Source organism: Pseudopipra pipra, chromosome 8, assembly GCF_036250125.1.
Source record: "Pseudopipra pipra isolate bDixPip1 chromosome 8, bDixPip1.hap1, whole genome shotgun sequence".
Classification (NCBI taxonomy): domain Eukaryota; kingdom Metazoa; phylum Chordata; class Aves; order Passeriformes; family Pipridae; genus Pseudopipra; species Pseudopipra pipra.
The window spans coordinates 24,505,794-24,523,461 of record NC_087556.1 but is presented as its reverse complement, the minus strand read 5'-3'; the positions used below and the strand labels follow the sequence as shown (position 1 = coordinate 24,523,461).

Genomic DNA, 17,668 nt, shown 5'->3' with positions numbered 1-17,668 from the left:
TGATCTTTAGAAGCTTGAGACAGTTTTATTCTTGTACCTTATGAATTTAAGGACGCAAACCTACTTACAATAATACTGTTTTCTCTCTAGGATAATCTAATTTTGGTCAAGACGTGGCATTTCCATTTTGAAGTATATTGTAACAGCTACTACGCACATGCTGCTGTGATTGTGTGTCCTACTACTAGCATGTCTGAGAATGTCAGCTTGCCAACTGAGAGCAGTTTTAGTATCATCATGTTACATTGCACATAAAATAAAATTTCATGCGTTATTATATAGTATGTATTATATAGTAGTATTTCTTAGATCTATTACATTAAAGGATTACTTAACTCAGAATTGGAAAAAAAATTCAAGGTTGCCTGATACAGCATTGCCACGGTGGTTTTGTTTGCTTTCAAGTCAAAATTAGGTTAAACTTAATTTTTGTGAATAACTCCTGTGTTCTCTCATTGTGTTTGTCTCTTTCCCTGCATAGGGTTGAGAAATACTGCTAATGGCTGGGTTGGGCAAACAAAGTCTTTTTTGGCTTGAAGAACTTGAAGGTTTTAGCCTTTTCTTCTGAGAAATGATGAAATTGCTGAATTCGTGGTCACTGTGATTACAGCTAGAATTAATTTTCACTGCTGGGAAAGTAAAATGAAAACAAATTGAAATAACTCTCAGAGGTTTTAGATTCCTTGTTTTGCTATAAAGGATTGCTGTTGTATCCTCATGGGGTGAATAAGATCTCCTACATGTATGGAAACTCCCAAGTCTCTCTAAGGTTAATGTGCTGGATACAAGAGGCTCAGAAATATGTGCTATGTATGAAGCTGGCTGTCCCCTTCCTATTCAATCTGTTTGGGAATCACATTTAGTACATAAAAGAGTGTTTCTTTTAAGCTAGGTGTTACTGGAGGCAATTTGAAGGAGGAGGAAGAACAGCAGGGTTTGACTGTGGTTTGTGTGCTTAGTTAAATAGTTGTGCTTAAAATCTTGGAGGGCTTGACGCAAGCAAGAGTCATCAGCTATTTCAGCCCTCGCTGTTAGCAGAGGTCAAGACAAGTTTCTCTGATGTTACACAGCCCTTCATTCTCTGCCTCTGGTCTTGCTGCCTGCCAGCCAGAGAGTGAGGCTGTGCCAGTTCCCCAGGGTGCCTTTGCTCCTTGGGAAGTAATGGTACACTTGGGGCTCCAGATATCCATGAAGGGCTGTGTAGGCTGTCAGGGCAGAACTGAGAATTTTGGAACAATTCCAATTTAAATCCTTAAATTAGAGAGATTGAGGGTCTTTTGTAGTTCATTTTTGTTTGCTAAATAGTAGTTTCTTTTATTATCTGGAGGATTCATCTGTGCTTATTCATCCTGACCAGCCAGAAGACCAGCAGTCAGTAACAGTTCTGGTCTGCCTTCCTTTTTTACTAGTACTGTCAAAACTGCCCATGTTTTGGTAAAGGAGAATGTTGCATGCAATCCAAGACTGATAGCCTTGTCTGTTTTGTGTTTACTAGTAAGTGCAGGAAGTAAAAAATAGGTACATCAGTAGAATCTCTCCACTGTGACACTCACCTGAGATTAAGAGTTGGTGGTGCCCTTTGGAAATGCAGCAGAGAGAGATCGGTTTCACACAGCATTTTATTTGGCTGCTTCCTACTCACTGTGAGCTGTACTTAATTAGTAGGTCTGGATCCAAGCAATGCAGGAGGCCTTGGCATTACTAGCTCTTAAATGGGACAGGTTGCACAATGAGGTGATGGATAGATGTGCTTTGACAGGAGCAGAGCTAAAGCAGTGGGGTTCCCAAAGTGGCTGTAATTTCACACCAGGTCATTGGCAGATGGAGAGGGAATTACTAAGAATTACGAATTTAATTGTGCTTGAAAAGATTCTTCTGTGACTATTCTCCTTCTCCAAAAGTTACGGCCTTGTTGAAAGTTTTATCTTCTGTCTCTGAAGCAGGTTAGAGGTAATATCAGTAGACAGGATGCTTTCATTTGGAATGCTTTTCCTGTGCTTAATTCATTGCTGCTTCCATGTTCTCCAGAAATTGATAATAAAATTATCATTGGCTGCTGAAAACTGTCTCAATAAAAAGAAGGGGAAATGAGGCTTGAAAAATAATGGGTTTATTGTGTGCAAACGTGATTAATGCAACATAATCAGACTGGAATATAGCTTGTGTCCTGGAAACATTGCCAACTTAATGCCAAGATTTGGTGCACTGCAAAAATTTTATTGCAAAATTGCTTATGCTTTCAGCTATAGCATTTCCCTTCTCATCACAAGGGAAAAGACATGGGAAAGACAGCCTTAGTCTTTCCCAACTGACTCCAAAGTGCAACGTGCATAAACAGGTTTCGCTTCCTCAAGTAGGTGTTTGTGTCTAAGCCATCCTTGCAATTTGGAAGAGAAGAAAATTTTTCACACCCTCACCTTATTTTTGAAATGCTTTTCTTTACCTGTTGACTCTGGAAAAGATACACTCAGCCAGAAGGTAGGATTGGCTTGTTGCTGTGTGCGATCTGGGAGAAAAGGTGACATCTGAATTGAGAACTGCTTCTTCAATCCATTTAGTATTTTTACTGTAGCTGGGTTGTATCAGTTTCTCATGTTTCAGTTTCCACAACTGAGAAATGGGACTAATTAATTTGTACCGTGTATAAAAAAAATTCTGGATTGCACAAATGAAAAACAAAGTATAAACATGGGAGTTTTACACATAGAAGTTTAAACTGAATACTTAAAATACTGCTGAGCTTGTAATGTAAACAAGTGCAATGTGTCTGAATGTCGGTTTAGGTGCTGTTACTATCTGTTTTTTGGTACTGGACTCCAATGCAAATGTTCTAATGAGGCTCTCCTGCTGAGGTTAAAGGTTTGCCTTTAGTTTTATCATGATGTAGAGACTGCAGGCTTTGAGACTCTTTGGGGGAGATACTAAACAGTTTTGCTTCTTTCCCAGTTCACTGGATAATGGAGTTCTTTATGTCATTCAGAAATAGTGTGGTGGCTAGAGAAGGGAATTGGTAGATGTGCAACAGTAGCCTTCCAACTGTCCTAGCCAAAACCGAGAGATGCCCTGACTATTTCACATCTGCTGTCTGCGTTTTCACATTTGCACATTGCCAGTTTGACAGGTGCAGATTTTGCAGATTTCAGAGGCTGATTTAGCCATTAGTGTTTTAAAGCTAAAGGCAGATGGAGAAGCTAAATTGTTCCAAGTATGCTTTGAGCTGGATGGCTTTTCAAATACCAGTGCAGTGGCTATTGTCCCTGCTCTCTTTGTGCTGCTGCTCTTCGGAGTTGACCATTTAAAGCTGTGTAATGAGCAAACCGAGGTCTGGAGCTGTGGGATCTCACATGCTGGCGCTGGGAATGGGGAGTGGAGAAAGCATGTGTTGCTTGCTCTGTCCCAGTAAATCACCGACTGACAAACTGCTAATCTGCTGTCTGTGGATTCTTGAAGAATCAGAGTGATAAACAGAAGCTGCTGAAAGAAGGAGTCTTCACAGTGCAAGGAAAGTTTCAAAAGCTGCTATATTCTGTTTTCTTGCTCTAAAAACATGATAATAACATCAAGCTGGGTCAGCAGGCTGTTAGTATACCAACAGCCATCTCTGGTCTTTGCCAGATGGCTGTAAATAGGGAGGTTTTTTTAAGTCTAATAGACCCCCTTATCTAGTAATCTTAATACAGAAGTACTATTAAGTTGCAAATACCCTTGTGATGACTCAAACAGCTTACTCTGTAGGAGGAACCAAAGCTGAGAGTACAGAAGGCTTTAACTCTGAGATCACACATGTGCTATTGCTTTGTGAATGCCTTATTTTAGCACACAACAGAAAAACTTATGTATGTGGCTTCTTGCCAGCCATGGGCACTTGTGCTGCATCTAAGCTCAGGTGCACAGTGTTAAATTAAGTGTAAAGCAGCTTTGGAGGGTCACTCTCTTAAGTGAGAAGAATAAGAAGGTGGATCTGTTTGGACACTGATACACCTGAGTAGTGCCTTAGATATAGTGTATTAATGGCTACTATACTTTTAAGTAATTTCTTTCTTATTTCTAGATGCTAGCAAATTATGTTTGAACTTGAAGACCATATACCTATTTCTTCCCTGTTCATAAGTCTTCATTGAAGAACTAAGCCCATATTTTGGCACAGCAGTTTGTTTCCATGGAAATGCAGGGATATATCCAGTATGGGATTATAGCTCCCAGTGGGCTCTCAGAGAGGTAAATTGTGAAGGCCACTTGTTAAGCACAAAAAAAGATTCTCTTGTGTCAGGGAAACTATAAAAAATTTCCATAAAAGAACAGGTGATTGTGTATTCATCTTTAAAATATTACTCCAGTTCAAAGGAAAGTTATACCAACTACTAAAATAAACAAATTGAAGTTTCCTTAAAATGCAGAATCTTTTTGAATTGCTTCTCTCAAAATGCAAAATGTGACCTCAGTGCTGCTGTCATTAACCTCAAGGCATACATTTTGATTCAGCAGAAGAAATCTTTCCAACACTAAGCTCTGTTTTGCCAGCCTCTGAGGCATATCCAAACAGCACAAATCTTTGTTACATCGAAGGCAAACAAAGTGCAGCAGCAGAAAGCTAAAAATATCTGGAATTTACCAATGAGAGCACTAATAAGCCTGCTTTGGGAAGAGATAAAGCTGATGATACTTGACAACACTTGTTTTTAAAACAAGTAGAAATGCAGCCCTAGAAACAACCTGAAGTGTAGACCCAGCAATTCACAGCCAAGCTGAATATACAATGCTGTGTCAGTCCTTGAAGCAACAACAAATCCTGTCTTTACATATCCTTTTAGCATGCAGAGCAGGAGAACAGGAGCTGATAGAGTTCCAGGTTGGAGGTTTTAGAGCTGAAAGCTGTGCTGTGCACTTGGGGATGTTTGCAGGAGCATTAGAGGTAAGGAATTTTCCATTGCTCTTTGGCTGCAGTGGGTGCGTAGCTGCCTCATGGGCTCTGCTGCAGCTGGAGACTGCAGAGCCTTGGTGCTGCTTTGTAGGTGAGTGCTGGTTTCCTCCCAGAACCTGTGTTTGGCATCGTCAGAAAAGGGGGCTCTGCAGCCACTGGAGCTCAGATGCAAAAAATTCAATCCTCTGATGATTAGTGACCCCTGCCTTAGTTCCTATTATCAGATTTACAGTCAAAAACACCTGTGGTCACAAAGACATAAGTGTAAGATCTGGCTGCTTGTGCTCGGCAGAGCAGCTTGGGTGTTGAGCATACAAAAGTATCCTCTGATGCATCTGGAGGTTTTGTCAAGGTATTATTTGCTGAGCATTATATTTCATTTTTAATGAAATATAAGAGGCACGTTAAATAAATAAGTCTGCTTAAAGCTCAGCTTTGTTTTAGTACACAGATCACTTCTGTGTTTGAAAAGGTTTCTTTAGGTTAATGAGAATTATACTCATTACGGCAGCAGTTTCTTCTTATTTAGATTGAAAAATTGAAAATTCAAAGAAACAAAGCATAGTGTTATTAGCCATATTGTTTATTTGGTACTATGAAAACTCAGTTTAAATATAGGCTGAAATGCTACAATTCTGCTTTGCATAATACAGTGCATTTTTATTTATGGTTTAGTGTTTAAAATCAAACCCCAAGAGTCAAGAGGGCTGAGGTCTATTCCTGCCTGTTTTTCAACTCATTTTGACTGTAGACGAATCCTTTATGGTCACAGTTCAGCTGAGTTCATAAACAAATGGTAAGTCAGTGATTCTCCACGTTCCTAATTGAAAACACATGTGTTGCCCCATGGGTTTCATTTGGGGTTTCTTGTGGTTACAATTAGGCACGTTTACCACTTTGTCAGTTTGTTTACAGGCAGTGAGCTCCTAGGTCAGCACAGCACAAAGGTGTTGGACTGCATTGCCCTGCACGCAGGGCACGTGTTTATGTGGGCAGAGATGAACCCAAACTAGTACTGTACACACCAGGGCTATAAACATGAGTGTACGTTTTTCCCTTCGTGTTCTGTGAGGATACTGTGAAGTGAAATGCCTGCAGTGGCTGTGGCAGAAGTTGAGGTAACACTTGATGTGTCTGTGGAAACAGAAATGCAAGGCAAAGGGAACTGGAGGTTTGTGCTTATCCCTACTCCTGGGATTGCCAATCCAGCTGTTTGTATGAAGGGTCCTGCAGTACAGGTACCTCTGCAAGGTTTATGGAAAAAACCTTTCTTATGGAAAAGAAACTGCTCTGCTTGATTTCCAGGGCTAAGCAGCAGCACCTTGCCAGGCTATGCAAGCCAGGCGTGAGTCTGGGCTCCTGTCAGAGCTGAGCAGTCTGACTCCACTGTCAAAACTGGCCGTAGTTAACACTCAGGTGTGAAACTTAAACATGACATTTCAGATTCCTTCCTGTGTAAGTAACGAATTATTTTAACATAGAGAGCAGCATCGCTTGAAATGTTACCATCTCCCTTTTGTTATGTTTAACTGACAGCGCCTGGCGATACCGCCCTGGTTAGAAAAGGCCCTGTGTCACAGAAGCTGAAGTCATTAGTATCCTAGAGCAGAAATCCTCCTCTTTTCTAACTATATATGAAAACTGGCATTGCTCTGTAATGAGTTATGCAGATAGATACCCTGAAAGTAGGCTCACTATATAGAGGTCAGATAGCATTCCTCACTACCTGGTTACTTATGAGGATCTTCAGACCTTTGGCCCTACAGCTGAGAGACTTTCCTCAAACTACAACAAGTATGTGAAATGCCTGCCCAACACTTCCTAGTACATTTAATTGGTATTGTTGCTTCAGTGCGGTTTGATTTTTGATTAAGCCCAGTGTCCCAAACCACCTCCGAGACTGGTCACTCACTGTTTCCCTCTGGATTCTCAGCTGGAGTTCCAGGTCGGGTGATCAGAAGTGGCAGGCAATGAGTATTTGGTGCTTGTGTGAAATAGCCAGCAGTGTGGTTGATCATGGAGGGGTGACTGTCACAGGCAGTGTAGTGAGCACTGAATGCTCAGCTGTGTGCAGAGGAGATACTGACAGAATGGAGAGCTCTGCAATAGATCTATCCCGTTATGGGACACCAGTCTAGGATCTCATTTGATAGACATTGTTTTGGCAGGATACATGGATACTTGTACTGTTACAGGGGACAGGGTTGTAAAAGGGGATCTTGGTCCTAAAGGCTTTAACTAAGCCCTTTTTGTCAGCACAACATTGATATAAATGTGCTTCTAATACATACTTGCATTATTATTTATTTGTGGTAATTCAGAGCAGCACTTTGATCCTGCTCTTTAAGTCAGGTTTGTGTAATTTCAGAAATGTATTTGCATAAGCTTAATTATGCATGTTGTGCCTGAGACATATAAATCTGGATACTAGCTCTCTACCTGCCCATGTATGTCCTTAACTGCCTGATTTGCATGGCTTACTCACTGGAGAATAAGCAGCAACTGAAATAACCTAGTTTTAGTTATTTTACTTTCATTTCTTCAAGACTTAACACAAAGTAGTTGGGCTGCATTTCCTGTGCTTCAGAGAGAAGGCAAAACCCCATGCATTATCAGTTTTGGCTTATCTGTCTTTGTGTGGCGTCTGGAGAATCCAGATAGTGGGTAACATTTCTGAAGATTGAGTGTTTGTTGAAGCTTTTTGCAACCCTCTGGAGGAGGTCATCACCTCTAGTTTGAGAAATACTGATCTTATCTGGACACCTGAAAGTCAAAAGCCAATTATTTTCATCTGCCAACCAAAACAGTGGGAGTAGACTAAGGTGTTTCAATTCCCAAGAGGCTTATCAGTGGCTAGGACTGAGGACAGTGTGGACAGTGCTCCCAGCACCTGTGAGAGGAAGGAGTCAAGACAGTCTGTGCCCAGGGGGTCAGAGCAGGCAAAAACAGCTGCCCCCATGAAGTCCCCTGCTAATGTGGGTTTTTGGCGACATTGCAAGCACCTTTCCCTGGGCTGCTCTTGCCTTCCAGCTGGGAGGAAAGGGGGGTGAGGATTTGGTTGATGGAAGGGGTGAAACTCCTTCAGGAGATGCTGGGGCATCCTAAGAGAGCACTCAGGCAAAAGAGAGTGACATATGGGCAAAAACTGGAGGCAGGGATGAATGTTACTTCAGGTCATGATTTAGTGGTCCTTGCCCTGCCTCTCCACCCAGAGGAGCTGCTCACTCTGCAGGCTTCTGTTGTTGCAGTGACCTCCTGAGCTCGTTTTTCCCTTCCTAAATCAGGATGCTGGCAAAGGGGAGCTGCTTCCTCAAAGCTGCCTCGGTGGTGTGGGAAATCAGCATGTTGTCACTGTTCTCAGTTCAGGGCTTTTACCAGCACCAAATCCATAGTGGTCAGAAATGGCTAGACTGGACTGGCTTGCAGGTGTGCAAATACATCTCACAAAGAGGAGACAACTGAAGCAGTACGAAAAGTGTGGTTATTGCAGCTTTAGCTCCTGCTTCTCTCCTAAGATCCATGACTACCTTGTAAGGTGTGTCAGCAGGCCTTGGAACAAACAAGAAGCTGCCCTGCCTGACTTAGAAATATCTCTGTGTGTGGAGGAGAAACAAGGGAAGATATGGGCAGCACTTGAAGAGCTGTCTCCTCCCTACAGCTTAGACGGAGCCATCACATGCACTAGAGCCTTCCCCAGCTATTAGTTTTGAAACAAAACAGGCTTTAAACGTTTATTTTCGGAGAAGCCTTCCAGGAGATCTGCATACTTCTGTGGGTCCTTTTTTAACATCATTCCAACTCAGCTTTCTATTTAGTACAAATTGGATCTCAAAGATAATTCTTGATTATTCTGTGCATACCTGGAAGTTGCAAAATAGCTCTGGTCTTCTTACTGCGTGTACTTGCAAACCAGTGCACTGCAGTACAGTGCAGCACTATGTGCAGGTTTGGTGCTGGTTTGTCCTGCAATGCTTTGCCCATAAAAGCCCAAGCATAAGCATTTTAAAGTGTACAGTTGACTGTAGACCTGCTATGTCAGACTGACCTGGTGTGCGAGGTTCTTGCTGGGAGCACCTTCAAGATGTAGGGCAAAATTCTCTTCTCAGGTTCCTGGAGTAGCTCCTGACTCCGTCTTCCAAGTCTCCAGTGCTGACACATACAGGCGTTTTATGGTGCAAAAGAAAGTAAGCACCCTGAAAGGAGTAATCTACCACCAACTGAGGAATGAACAATAATGGCAAATCCCCAAAAAGAGCATGAGACCTTTTCTTGAACCAGTTGCTCTGCATCTGAGAGAAACATGAAGGGTTTGTGTCACTTGGGCAATGTGCTTGTAGCCTCTTCCTCCTAATTATCCCTGAGCTGATGATCTAAGACTGCTTTGTGGATATGAGGACAGAATTTTGCCTGCAGGATGCACGATTTCCAACTGTGCCTTTTCTAAAATCAGTTATAAGTGTATTCGGAATAAGTGCCAGGCCAGCTTCTGAGCTTACCAGAGGACAGAGCTCCAGCAGACAGAGTCCCACATGGCACAGAGCTGTTGCAGTTTTAAAATCAGTCTGATTTTTTTCTTTAACAGGGGAGCCCAGTGTAACTCCGTCAAGCCTGGAGTGACACTCTGAATCTGCATCTGCCTCATGTGAGTTAAAATCCTGGCAGCAGCATTTTGCATAAGCTGGAGCCTCTGTAGAGAGCTTTTTTTTCTTTCTTTTTTTTTTTTTCTTTTTTTTTTCCTTTTCAGGAAGGCTATAAAATTGTTACTGTTATGTGTCTTGGCAGCAAAGGTAAACACAACCACACAAATGCATGAGAATGCATACCTTACTGCACAACCCCTGCTCATTCCAGATCAGCTTCCCTCCTAGCACGTACTGTGGAAGGGATGCCTGCACTCACCACAGACCTGAAGGCTTGCAGCGTGCACTCCCGGGGTACTGCTTTTTACTTTTTGATGGTGTAACGTTAAGCCAAGTGATGGTATGAAGGGGAAGCTGAAATGCTGTCCACTGGCTTCTGTTTTTTTAAAACCTTTGGTTGTTTCTTTCCACCCTGGTTGCATAATCCATGAGCACTGGGTGCTGATTGCCCTGTGCTGCTGAAGCATTTGCCTCTGTTGGAACCCAGACCATTAAAATAACATTTCCTCTGGGGCTGGGGACTTGGCATGGTGGCAGAGACATGGCCATCAAGCAGTAAGAAAGAGAAAAAGAAATCAGAATAAGTTGTAGCATGTGCTTTGGTTTTACTGTCATCCCACATGTGTTGGGCAAGGACAGTCTGAAAATTGGTTTGCGGCTCTGCCTCTTCCCCTGTCACAGAGCTGGGGATGGTTGTAGACTGGGCCCTTCTCAGCTGGGTGAAAGAGCTGAGCATGGGAGACACTGTATGGCAAATGGCTGAATTCATGCCATTGCCATGGCACACAAATTATCTCCAGCTGTGGAATCAACAACCAGATCCGAGGGAGGGGATATTTCAGCAAAGTTTAAAACTAATTTTTCATCATGCAGCTGCAGAAAAAAATACTGATCTTTCCTCTTTCCTCTATTTCCTCACGGATGCCTGAAGTAAACCAAACGTGAGACAGAATGACCAGCCTGGAGTACAATAATGAAATACATTTTTTTATCCAGTAATAACGTCTATAACTAGGGCATCTGCCCTGAATGTGCAGTTGCAGCAGTGTTATCCTGTTCAGTGTTTGATCTGAAGGAGGTGGATTGTTTGTTTGCCTGGAGGAAGCTCATGTTGCTGACACAGGCTCACCAGAAGTGTCAGAGGGTTTTGGCTTGATGCAGCAAGTGCTGTGGTGTAGGGTGCCGTCAAGGTGGGCTCAGTGAGCTCTTTTTCTCTTCCCAGCTGCGTGTCCAATTAAAGGAAAATTTGTCTTGAGCAGTAAGTATGCTGGTAACTAGAGAACATTTATATCCCTTTTAGGAGTCCAGTTTCCTGTGTCTCCGTTTAGTTCATGTGTCAAGGAGAAGGCTCTTGTTTTCCAGATATTGTGGAGTAGTAGAAAAACAGAGAAGGGATCTGAGGCGTGAATGAGCTAATAGTTTTGTTTTATTCAAAGAGACGTCAAGGAAGCAAAATCTAAAGCTTGAGAGGTAAGGGGAATGACTGTCCCTCAAAAAGAAACATTCAGATAAATCCAGTTGCAGTACTGCCTCAGCAGAGACTTGGAATGATGGAGGCTGAGATTGATATTTGTTCTTCAGCATTTTTCCTAATGGTGCTTCAGTTTTTTTCCTTGGAGAGTTAAACGGAGGTCTGTAGTGATTAATGTAAGACAGAGAGGCAAATACAGAAAGGAAGAAGTGGAGTGAGGGCATTCTGTGAGCAGCTGACCTCATGTCCACCACAGGTGTTCTCTGGTGGAGTGTTAGTTAACAAGATACACAGATTATTCTAACAGAAAGCCCTCCAGTTTTCCTGGAAAGGTTCTGCTGGAGTTGTTGCTAAACCCCTACTGGTTGTCCAGAGGAGATGCCAACATGTTCCTTGAGGTTCCTTGTGTCTGGGCAGCATCACGATGGTTAGTTCAGAAAGAGCAGGGTTTCCATGGAGAAATGTTTGTTTGGGAGCAATGTTTTATGGATTAAGTTGACAACAGGGTCAAATTCCCAGGAAGCTAATGAGGAGGAGTGCAGCAGCTTCATGGACAGAGCAGGGGACTGGAGTCTGCTTCACATAAAAAGAAGTTTTGCAGTGCCTTCACCTTCTAAGAACGCATGCAGGTGTATTTGTAATCATTTTCCTGGGGAAGCGCCTCTACTGTCCTGCATCAGAGGAATTCCTTTTTCCAGATGATGCTCTGGTGTCAGTCTCAAAATTTTGTTCATCACCTAACTGGCTATTGCTCCCTCCAGCTCTAGCTCACTCCCTAGAATTGCCTTCTCAGTCACTGATTTCTTCATTAGCTGTATTTGTTATTGCTTATTCCTATCTATAGCTTAATCAACCCTTCCTTTCCTAAAGGACAGAAAAGACTACGTGCATTGAATGTTGTTGATGTTTGCCATTGGTGTAATCTTGCTTGAAGATTTCGATAACTGCTTTATTGATTTGTTATCTGTTTAAGACCATTACAGGTTTGCTTGTTATGTTTTTAATGCTCTTAGTTTAATGGAGAAAATTAGCTATTAGGATTCTGGTGCTTTTTGGATTCTTAAAAGATGTGGGAGCCCTCTGTCACAGTTACTATGATCTGAGTCTTTTGACAGTCTTGCTTTGTCTATAGTCCTTACCTTCTTAATATTTTTTTTTTAGTATTTTATATATTTGTTTTCTCCTCTCAGATTGAACTTCTGTATCCTGCAGGGTATATATATGTTGGTGATTAGCTGGGCAGTATAGATGATTGTATTAATGTATATTGTGAGGCCCACAGATGTGCTAGATCTCTGTCAGGAAAAGCAATCAGTCTTCTAATGAGTTTACTGTGTGACTTGTACATGTTTGTATTTTACTCAGCTGAATTTGAAATATTTAAATGTTTGAGACAGTTGGGCCCACTGAACTCATGGTAGTTCTAGTTGCAGTAAAGGATTGTATTTATCTTAGGACAGTTTAAGACAGTGACATTGTGGTGTCCCATCCTTAAGGGAAAGGGAGCACGCAAGTTATTTAGGTGCTTATGGTCGAAAGGAGTGATGGAAGTCAGAGGGTCTGCAAAGGTTTACAGAGTTTTATTAGTAAATTGCACACTTGGCATGGAAATTTACATTAGTCCCTGACCTTTTAGTATAAGCACATCACGGTGGGTTTTGGATAAAGGGTGAAAGGGTAGGGGGGGTGAAAGAAGGGGAGGGGAAGGGAGAGAGAGAGGGGAAGGGGGAGATGGAGATATGGAGACAGAGAGATGAATTAAAGAGAGGGAGAGAGAGAGAAAAAAAGGAAGAAAGAGAAAAAAAGATCACTAGCCCTGGCTCCAGCATTGATCCAGCTGATGGGGTGTCCAGGGTCCCTGTGCACACACACCTGGGCTTTCTGGGGGTACCTTTTTATAGATAAGTTTTCTCCACCTGGGACATAAGTTTCATGCTTTCCATGCAAATTAGTTATCATGTGCAGTCCATTCTTCTAGACCTTTCTGGAAATGGGTCAGAGGGCTTTGAGAGTCTTAGGTGGTCTTGATCTCCCCCATACAGTTCATGCCTATTTCTTGACCTCATTCCTGCACTTGAGCTGTGCTTATCTCCAGGAGCCAGGACAAGGATGTTTGTCCCAGGAAAGTGCTGTCCTACCTCTGTATGGCCCCTTGTCCAGCCACATCTTGTTCTTTCTCACAGCATGTTATTACCAACAATCCTTGGTTGTTATTACCAACAGTCCTTGGTTGGCTCCACGACTGTCCGGCTGTTGGTGTTTGAGACATGCACATTAGCCCCTTATCTCCTGGGCTTCTACAGACATGCAGCGAGTGTAAACACACCACCAGAGGAACACAGTGATTTCCATCTGTCATGATTGCATTTTAGATGTTGAATTAATGATCTGATTAAACAGTAACATTTGCAGTACATGGGAAGGTCATTTGCAGGAAGAAGACAGGCCGGATGGTAGGGATGACTTGGTTGAACAAGTCCATTTCCTTTGTGTTGAAGGAAGGTGCGTGTCACAGATGAGCAGCTCCTGTGGCATGTGAGAGCAGTGAGCTTGCTTAAGAGAGTAGCATTTTGATGCACAAGGGTAATAGCTAACAGATTTTTGCGGTACCATATGGTGTTATTAACAAACAAATCGTATGTTAACTTGACAGCTCTACCTTCAAGCTAACTTAGTCTGCAGCAAACATTAATTCCCCCGAGATGAAATCTGGAGCAATATTAAGCTTTGGGATTGTATCCAGAGCAGTAACGGTAGCACAGCAATGATGAATGTCAGGCTTTCTAACCTCCAGTATATGTGTTCCCTTAATTTATTGGTTTCTTTATCAGCTTTGTGAAAACACAGCAAACCAAAACCCGATTGGAACAGGTGGGACAGGGAGCGTTCCTGCATCTGCCTAACGGCACTGCAGGGAGGGGAGCTGCCATTTGAAATACATTTTTTCTGATGCAGAGAGCTGTGATAAACTGATGGATATTTCATCTGGTGCACTCTGCTGCTGAAATTCGAGCTGCAGCTTTGCTTTGCTGCAGCCCTGGGGCATGAGCTAATTCCGGGCTGGGAGACCCAAGGCAGGGAAGGGCAGGAGCAAAGGAGGGAATGTGGTATGTGGAGGAGGGAGGAGGGTGAATGGGTACATTACTTTTAATTGCCTTCTTGTTTAACCCCCTAGCTGTTTTCAAATTTTCTAACTGAAATCTCATCTTGGTACAGTGTATAAATCCCCTGAATACGAATCTCTTGGATTTGACCTGACCGTAGAAAGATTAGTTTCCATTGGATACCCTCATGAGCTGCTCAATTTTGTGTATGATCCTGCATTCCCTACCAGGTAAATGACTAACAGATACCAACCCAGCCTGCTTGAGGCCTTGAATTCTTGTTCTGTAAAGTTCATAGGCGACATGTGAGGCCAGGTTTTCAGAGTTGTGGCTGTGAAGCCCGTGGCTGACCACAGATCATGGGGAAGGAAGCAGACTGATCCAGTATATGGAGGGCCTTTGCACACATGTATCCATGCCAGCAAAGAGGGAGCATGCAAGAAAAGAACCCTACTGAAAACATGGTCCAAAAATAGCCTTTCAAAGCAAAGACAGCAGAGATACAATTGGATTGGGAGTGAAATCAAAATGAGGGGGAGAAGGAGCTGTTACTGTCTAAGAGGCTGCTAGGGTGTCTCAGAACATTTTTCTTTAATGATTTTAATTAGTAGTGTCCTAGTGCATAAGACATCCTGAAAATTAAGCTGACAGTAAACAATAAAAATGGGACCAATCCAGTTCATCTGTCTAGATGAATCAAACATCAAAAGCATTTGATTTAGTAACTTTTTGATTTCATAACTTCGTAGAAAGTTAATGGTGCAAAGTTACTGAATTCCTACATTTTGTCTTTTGGTGGCAGAGGTTAAAAGGACATTGCTTGTTTTAAACAAAGTTGTGGATCCAACTCTGCACCTTTAAGTTCTTTCCACTTGTGCCTTTGCTGGATTTTGCTTTTTTGACTCCTTTGGAGCTTCTTTACAAAAGACTTGTTCATAGGGTCTGTTGGCTTGTTCCAGTTTCAGTCTGGCAGCCTCCTTCCTTCCCTCCTCTCAGCACGTTTTACACTGAGACTGCTGCTGGCTGTGCCCTTGCCCGTAACAAGGTAGTAGCCCTTCACAAACCTGTGATGAAGACTCCATTAAATCTACTGCCTTCATCCCAGGGAGGAGACAGAAGGGATATCTCTGTGGGAAGACTGCCTTCTCCAGACACAGGCTGCTAGATAAGTGAAACAGAGTTTTGCTGGAGTCAGAGCTGGGAATGTCCAAAGCATTTTGTGCCATAGTTACATGCCCCATCTGGCTCTGTCTGTGACAGAGTGATGAAAAAGAGGAGAGAAATTCCTTTATCGCACCTCACTCTTCCCTGCAGCCCAGCGGGTGTGTCAGGGAACCAGAAACACAGGTGTCAGATTTGTGACCCTGTGGAAGAGGCCCACAGCCTCCCTGGTACGTGCATAGCTAAGCTTCTGCCAGGTTAAACGGTTCTGCTTTCAAGGCTGTGGGGAGCAGATCAGGTATCTCTTTCACCTGGAGGTGCAGGCCTCTGGTTGCTCACCTCCCACCAGGTAAAAGGGACAGTAGGGACCCCATCTGCAGAATTACAGCAACTCTGTTCTGATGCCCCCCGCCAAGTAAGCAAGCTGTTCTAGAGCTGTTCTAGCTGCTAATAAAGTGGTCATCGCTTAATACACTCACTTCTTCATATCTAAAATTGCTTTCTTAACAGAGGCCTGGTGTTTGATACCCACTATGGAAACTTGCTGAAAGTTGATGCCTATGGGAACCTCCTAGTGTGTGCACATGGCTTTAATTTCCTCAGAGGGTGAGTGCCAACTCTTTGCTGTTCTTTTTGACTTAATACACTCTTTTGTGTCACTGATCCTCAGGGCACCCATTGTATAAGGAGTCGCAGGAACTCCACTAACAGCAGATGCTGTGCTGGTGTTCCTACAGCTCCAGGATTAACTGGGGATGCATTGAGGGTCTCAGGCACAGCAACAGCTCAGGTGTTTACAGTGGAAAGATCTGTGCTGGCAGAGAAGGCGTGCTGTGGGGAAGGATTGATGGGATAATGCAGGGACTGTTCACCTGTCCTGGCACAGTTCAACATCAGTAGCTTATCAGTTAAGATAAAGCCATTGCATGAGGGCTGCTGGGAGCAGACAGGACCTATGCCCCTTGAGGCTGTCCACTCCACAGTCAGTGCTACGAAACTTTGAGGGCCTGAGCTGGTTTGGGGAAGGAACAAGCTTGCTCTACCCCTTTGTGTTTCTGACCTGTGAGGGTGTCAGAACTGAGCATTGCATGCCATTTCCTGCAGCCTTCCTTGGATACTTGTGTTTCTCTTGTCCCAGAGAAAGTGCTTTAGGAAGCAGAGAGGACTGCAGAGCCACATGCCTGATGTGTCCCAGCAAATCCCCCCTCCCACATCCCTGCTGCAAGGGCATATGGATGGAAGGCAAGGCAAGCTCAGGGCCCCCAGGGTGACAAACTTTTTCATTGCAGACACGTAAGTCCTTGCATCAGGAGTCCAAAATTTAGAAAAAGCCCTTATATATGCACTCAACTTCCTCTTTGATCCTGAAGTGATCTTCAGAAGCTCCAGAAATTGAGGAAACCAGAATAATGAAATTCCTTCCATCATCGCCACCCTGCTGATTAATTCAGAGGGCCTCAAGCAAACCTCCTGCAGCAGAGCCCTGTACACCCCTGCTGAAAGCTGCTGGGAGAGTGGAAAGCAACACATGGAAAGTGGGGGAGAGTTTAAGATAAGCAAACAATGACAGTACGGATGATTTAAAGCATCCTCATAGCAGCAGCATGGGGTTTAAGGTCTAGCTGTGGACTCTCGACCACTCTGTGTCCCTGTGTGGGCTCTGCTCAGTTTGCTGACTCAGCAGTGAGGGCTTTGTCCTGGCTCTGCCGGAGGCAGCGCGGCCAAGGGAACACCAGTGGATGCACTTTTGCTCTTGTGCCGACAGTGCATGTGGGAAAGCTGGGTGTTGATTAAAGCACAACAGACTCTAGTTAGTGGATCCTGCTGCAACTCTGTTTTGCAGGTCAGCACATTTTATCCTTGTTATGTTTTGCAGTTTCATTCTTCTCCACCTTCTCTCTTCTCAGGCCTGAAACACGGGATCAATATCCAAATAAATTTATCCAGAGGGATGACACAGATAGGTTTTACATTCTGAACACGTTATTCAATCTACCAGGTGAGTCTAATATGAGCCAACACAAGCCTCTTTCTGTGCATTTTAAGCCAATAAAGCTTTGCTAATGTCATACTCTACTTATCTGTTTGGGTTTTTTTACATGAACTTTCTTCCTTTGTGCACAGGGCCTAAAGTTATCTGGGCTCTATGTTATCCTAGTGTTAAAATCTTGTTCTTTTTCCTTGCAGAGACCTACCTGTTGGCTTGCCTAGTGGATTTCTTTACTAACTGTGACCGGTACACGAGGTACGTGTTCCCTCTGCTTCGAGGTGCTGTTGGAACAGTAAGATTGTTACTATACTATATAAAGAGCAATACAGCACAGATGGAGCTGTTCCTAATATCAGTGAAGGCCCCTCAAGAGGTTTTGGT

General features: G+C 43.2%; 1 protein-coding gene across 4 annotated transcripts in view; it reads left to right on the top strand.

Annotated features, from left to right (window-relative positions):
• NT5C2 (5'-nucleotidase, cytosolic II) overlaps nucleotides 1-17,668 on the top strand; it is a 60,575-nt gene that overhangs the window by 32,842 nt on the left and 10,065 nt on the right. For 3 of the 4 annotated variants that reach the window (XM_064663206.1, XM_064663207.1, XM_064663208.1), the window contains 4 exons: nucleotides 14,249-14,366; nucleotides 15,808-15,903; nucleotides 17,205-17,296; nucleotides 17,485-17,542. In XM_064663206.1, the coding sequence (XP_064519276.1) occupies nucleotides 14,249-14,366; nucleotides 15,808-15,903; nucleotides 17,205-17,296; nucleotides 17,485-17,542 (364 nt within the window). Of the gene's footprint in view, nucleotides 1-9,503; nucleotides 9,564-14,248; nucleotides 14,367-15,807; nucleotides 15,904-17,204; nucleotides 17,297-17,484; nucleotides 17,543-17,668 lie in introns of all 4 variants that reach the window. The other variant, XM_064663209.1, reaches the window with a different exon arrangement.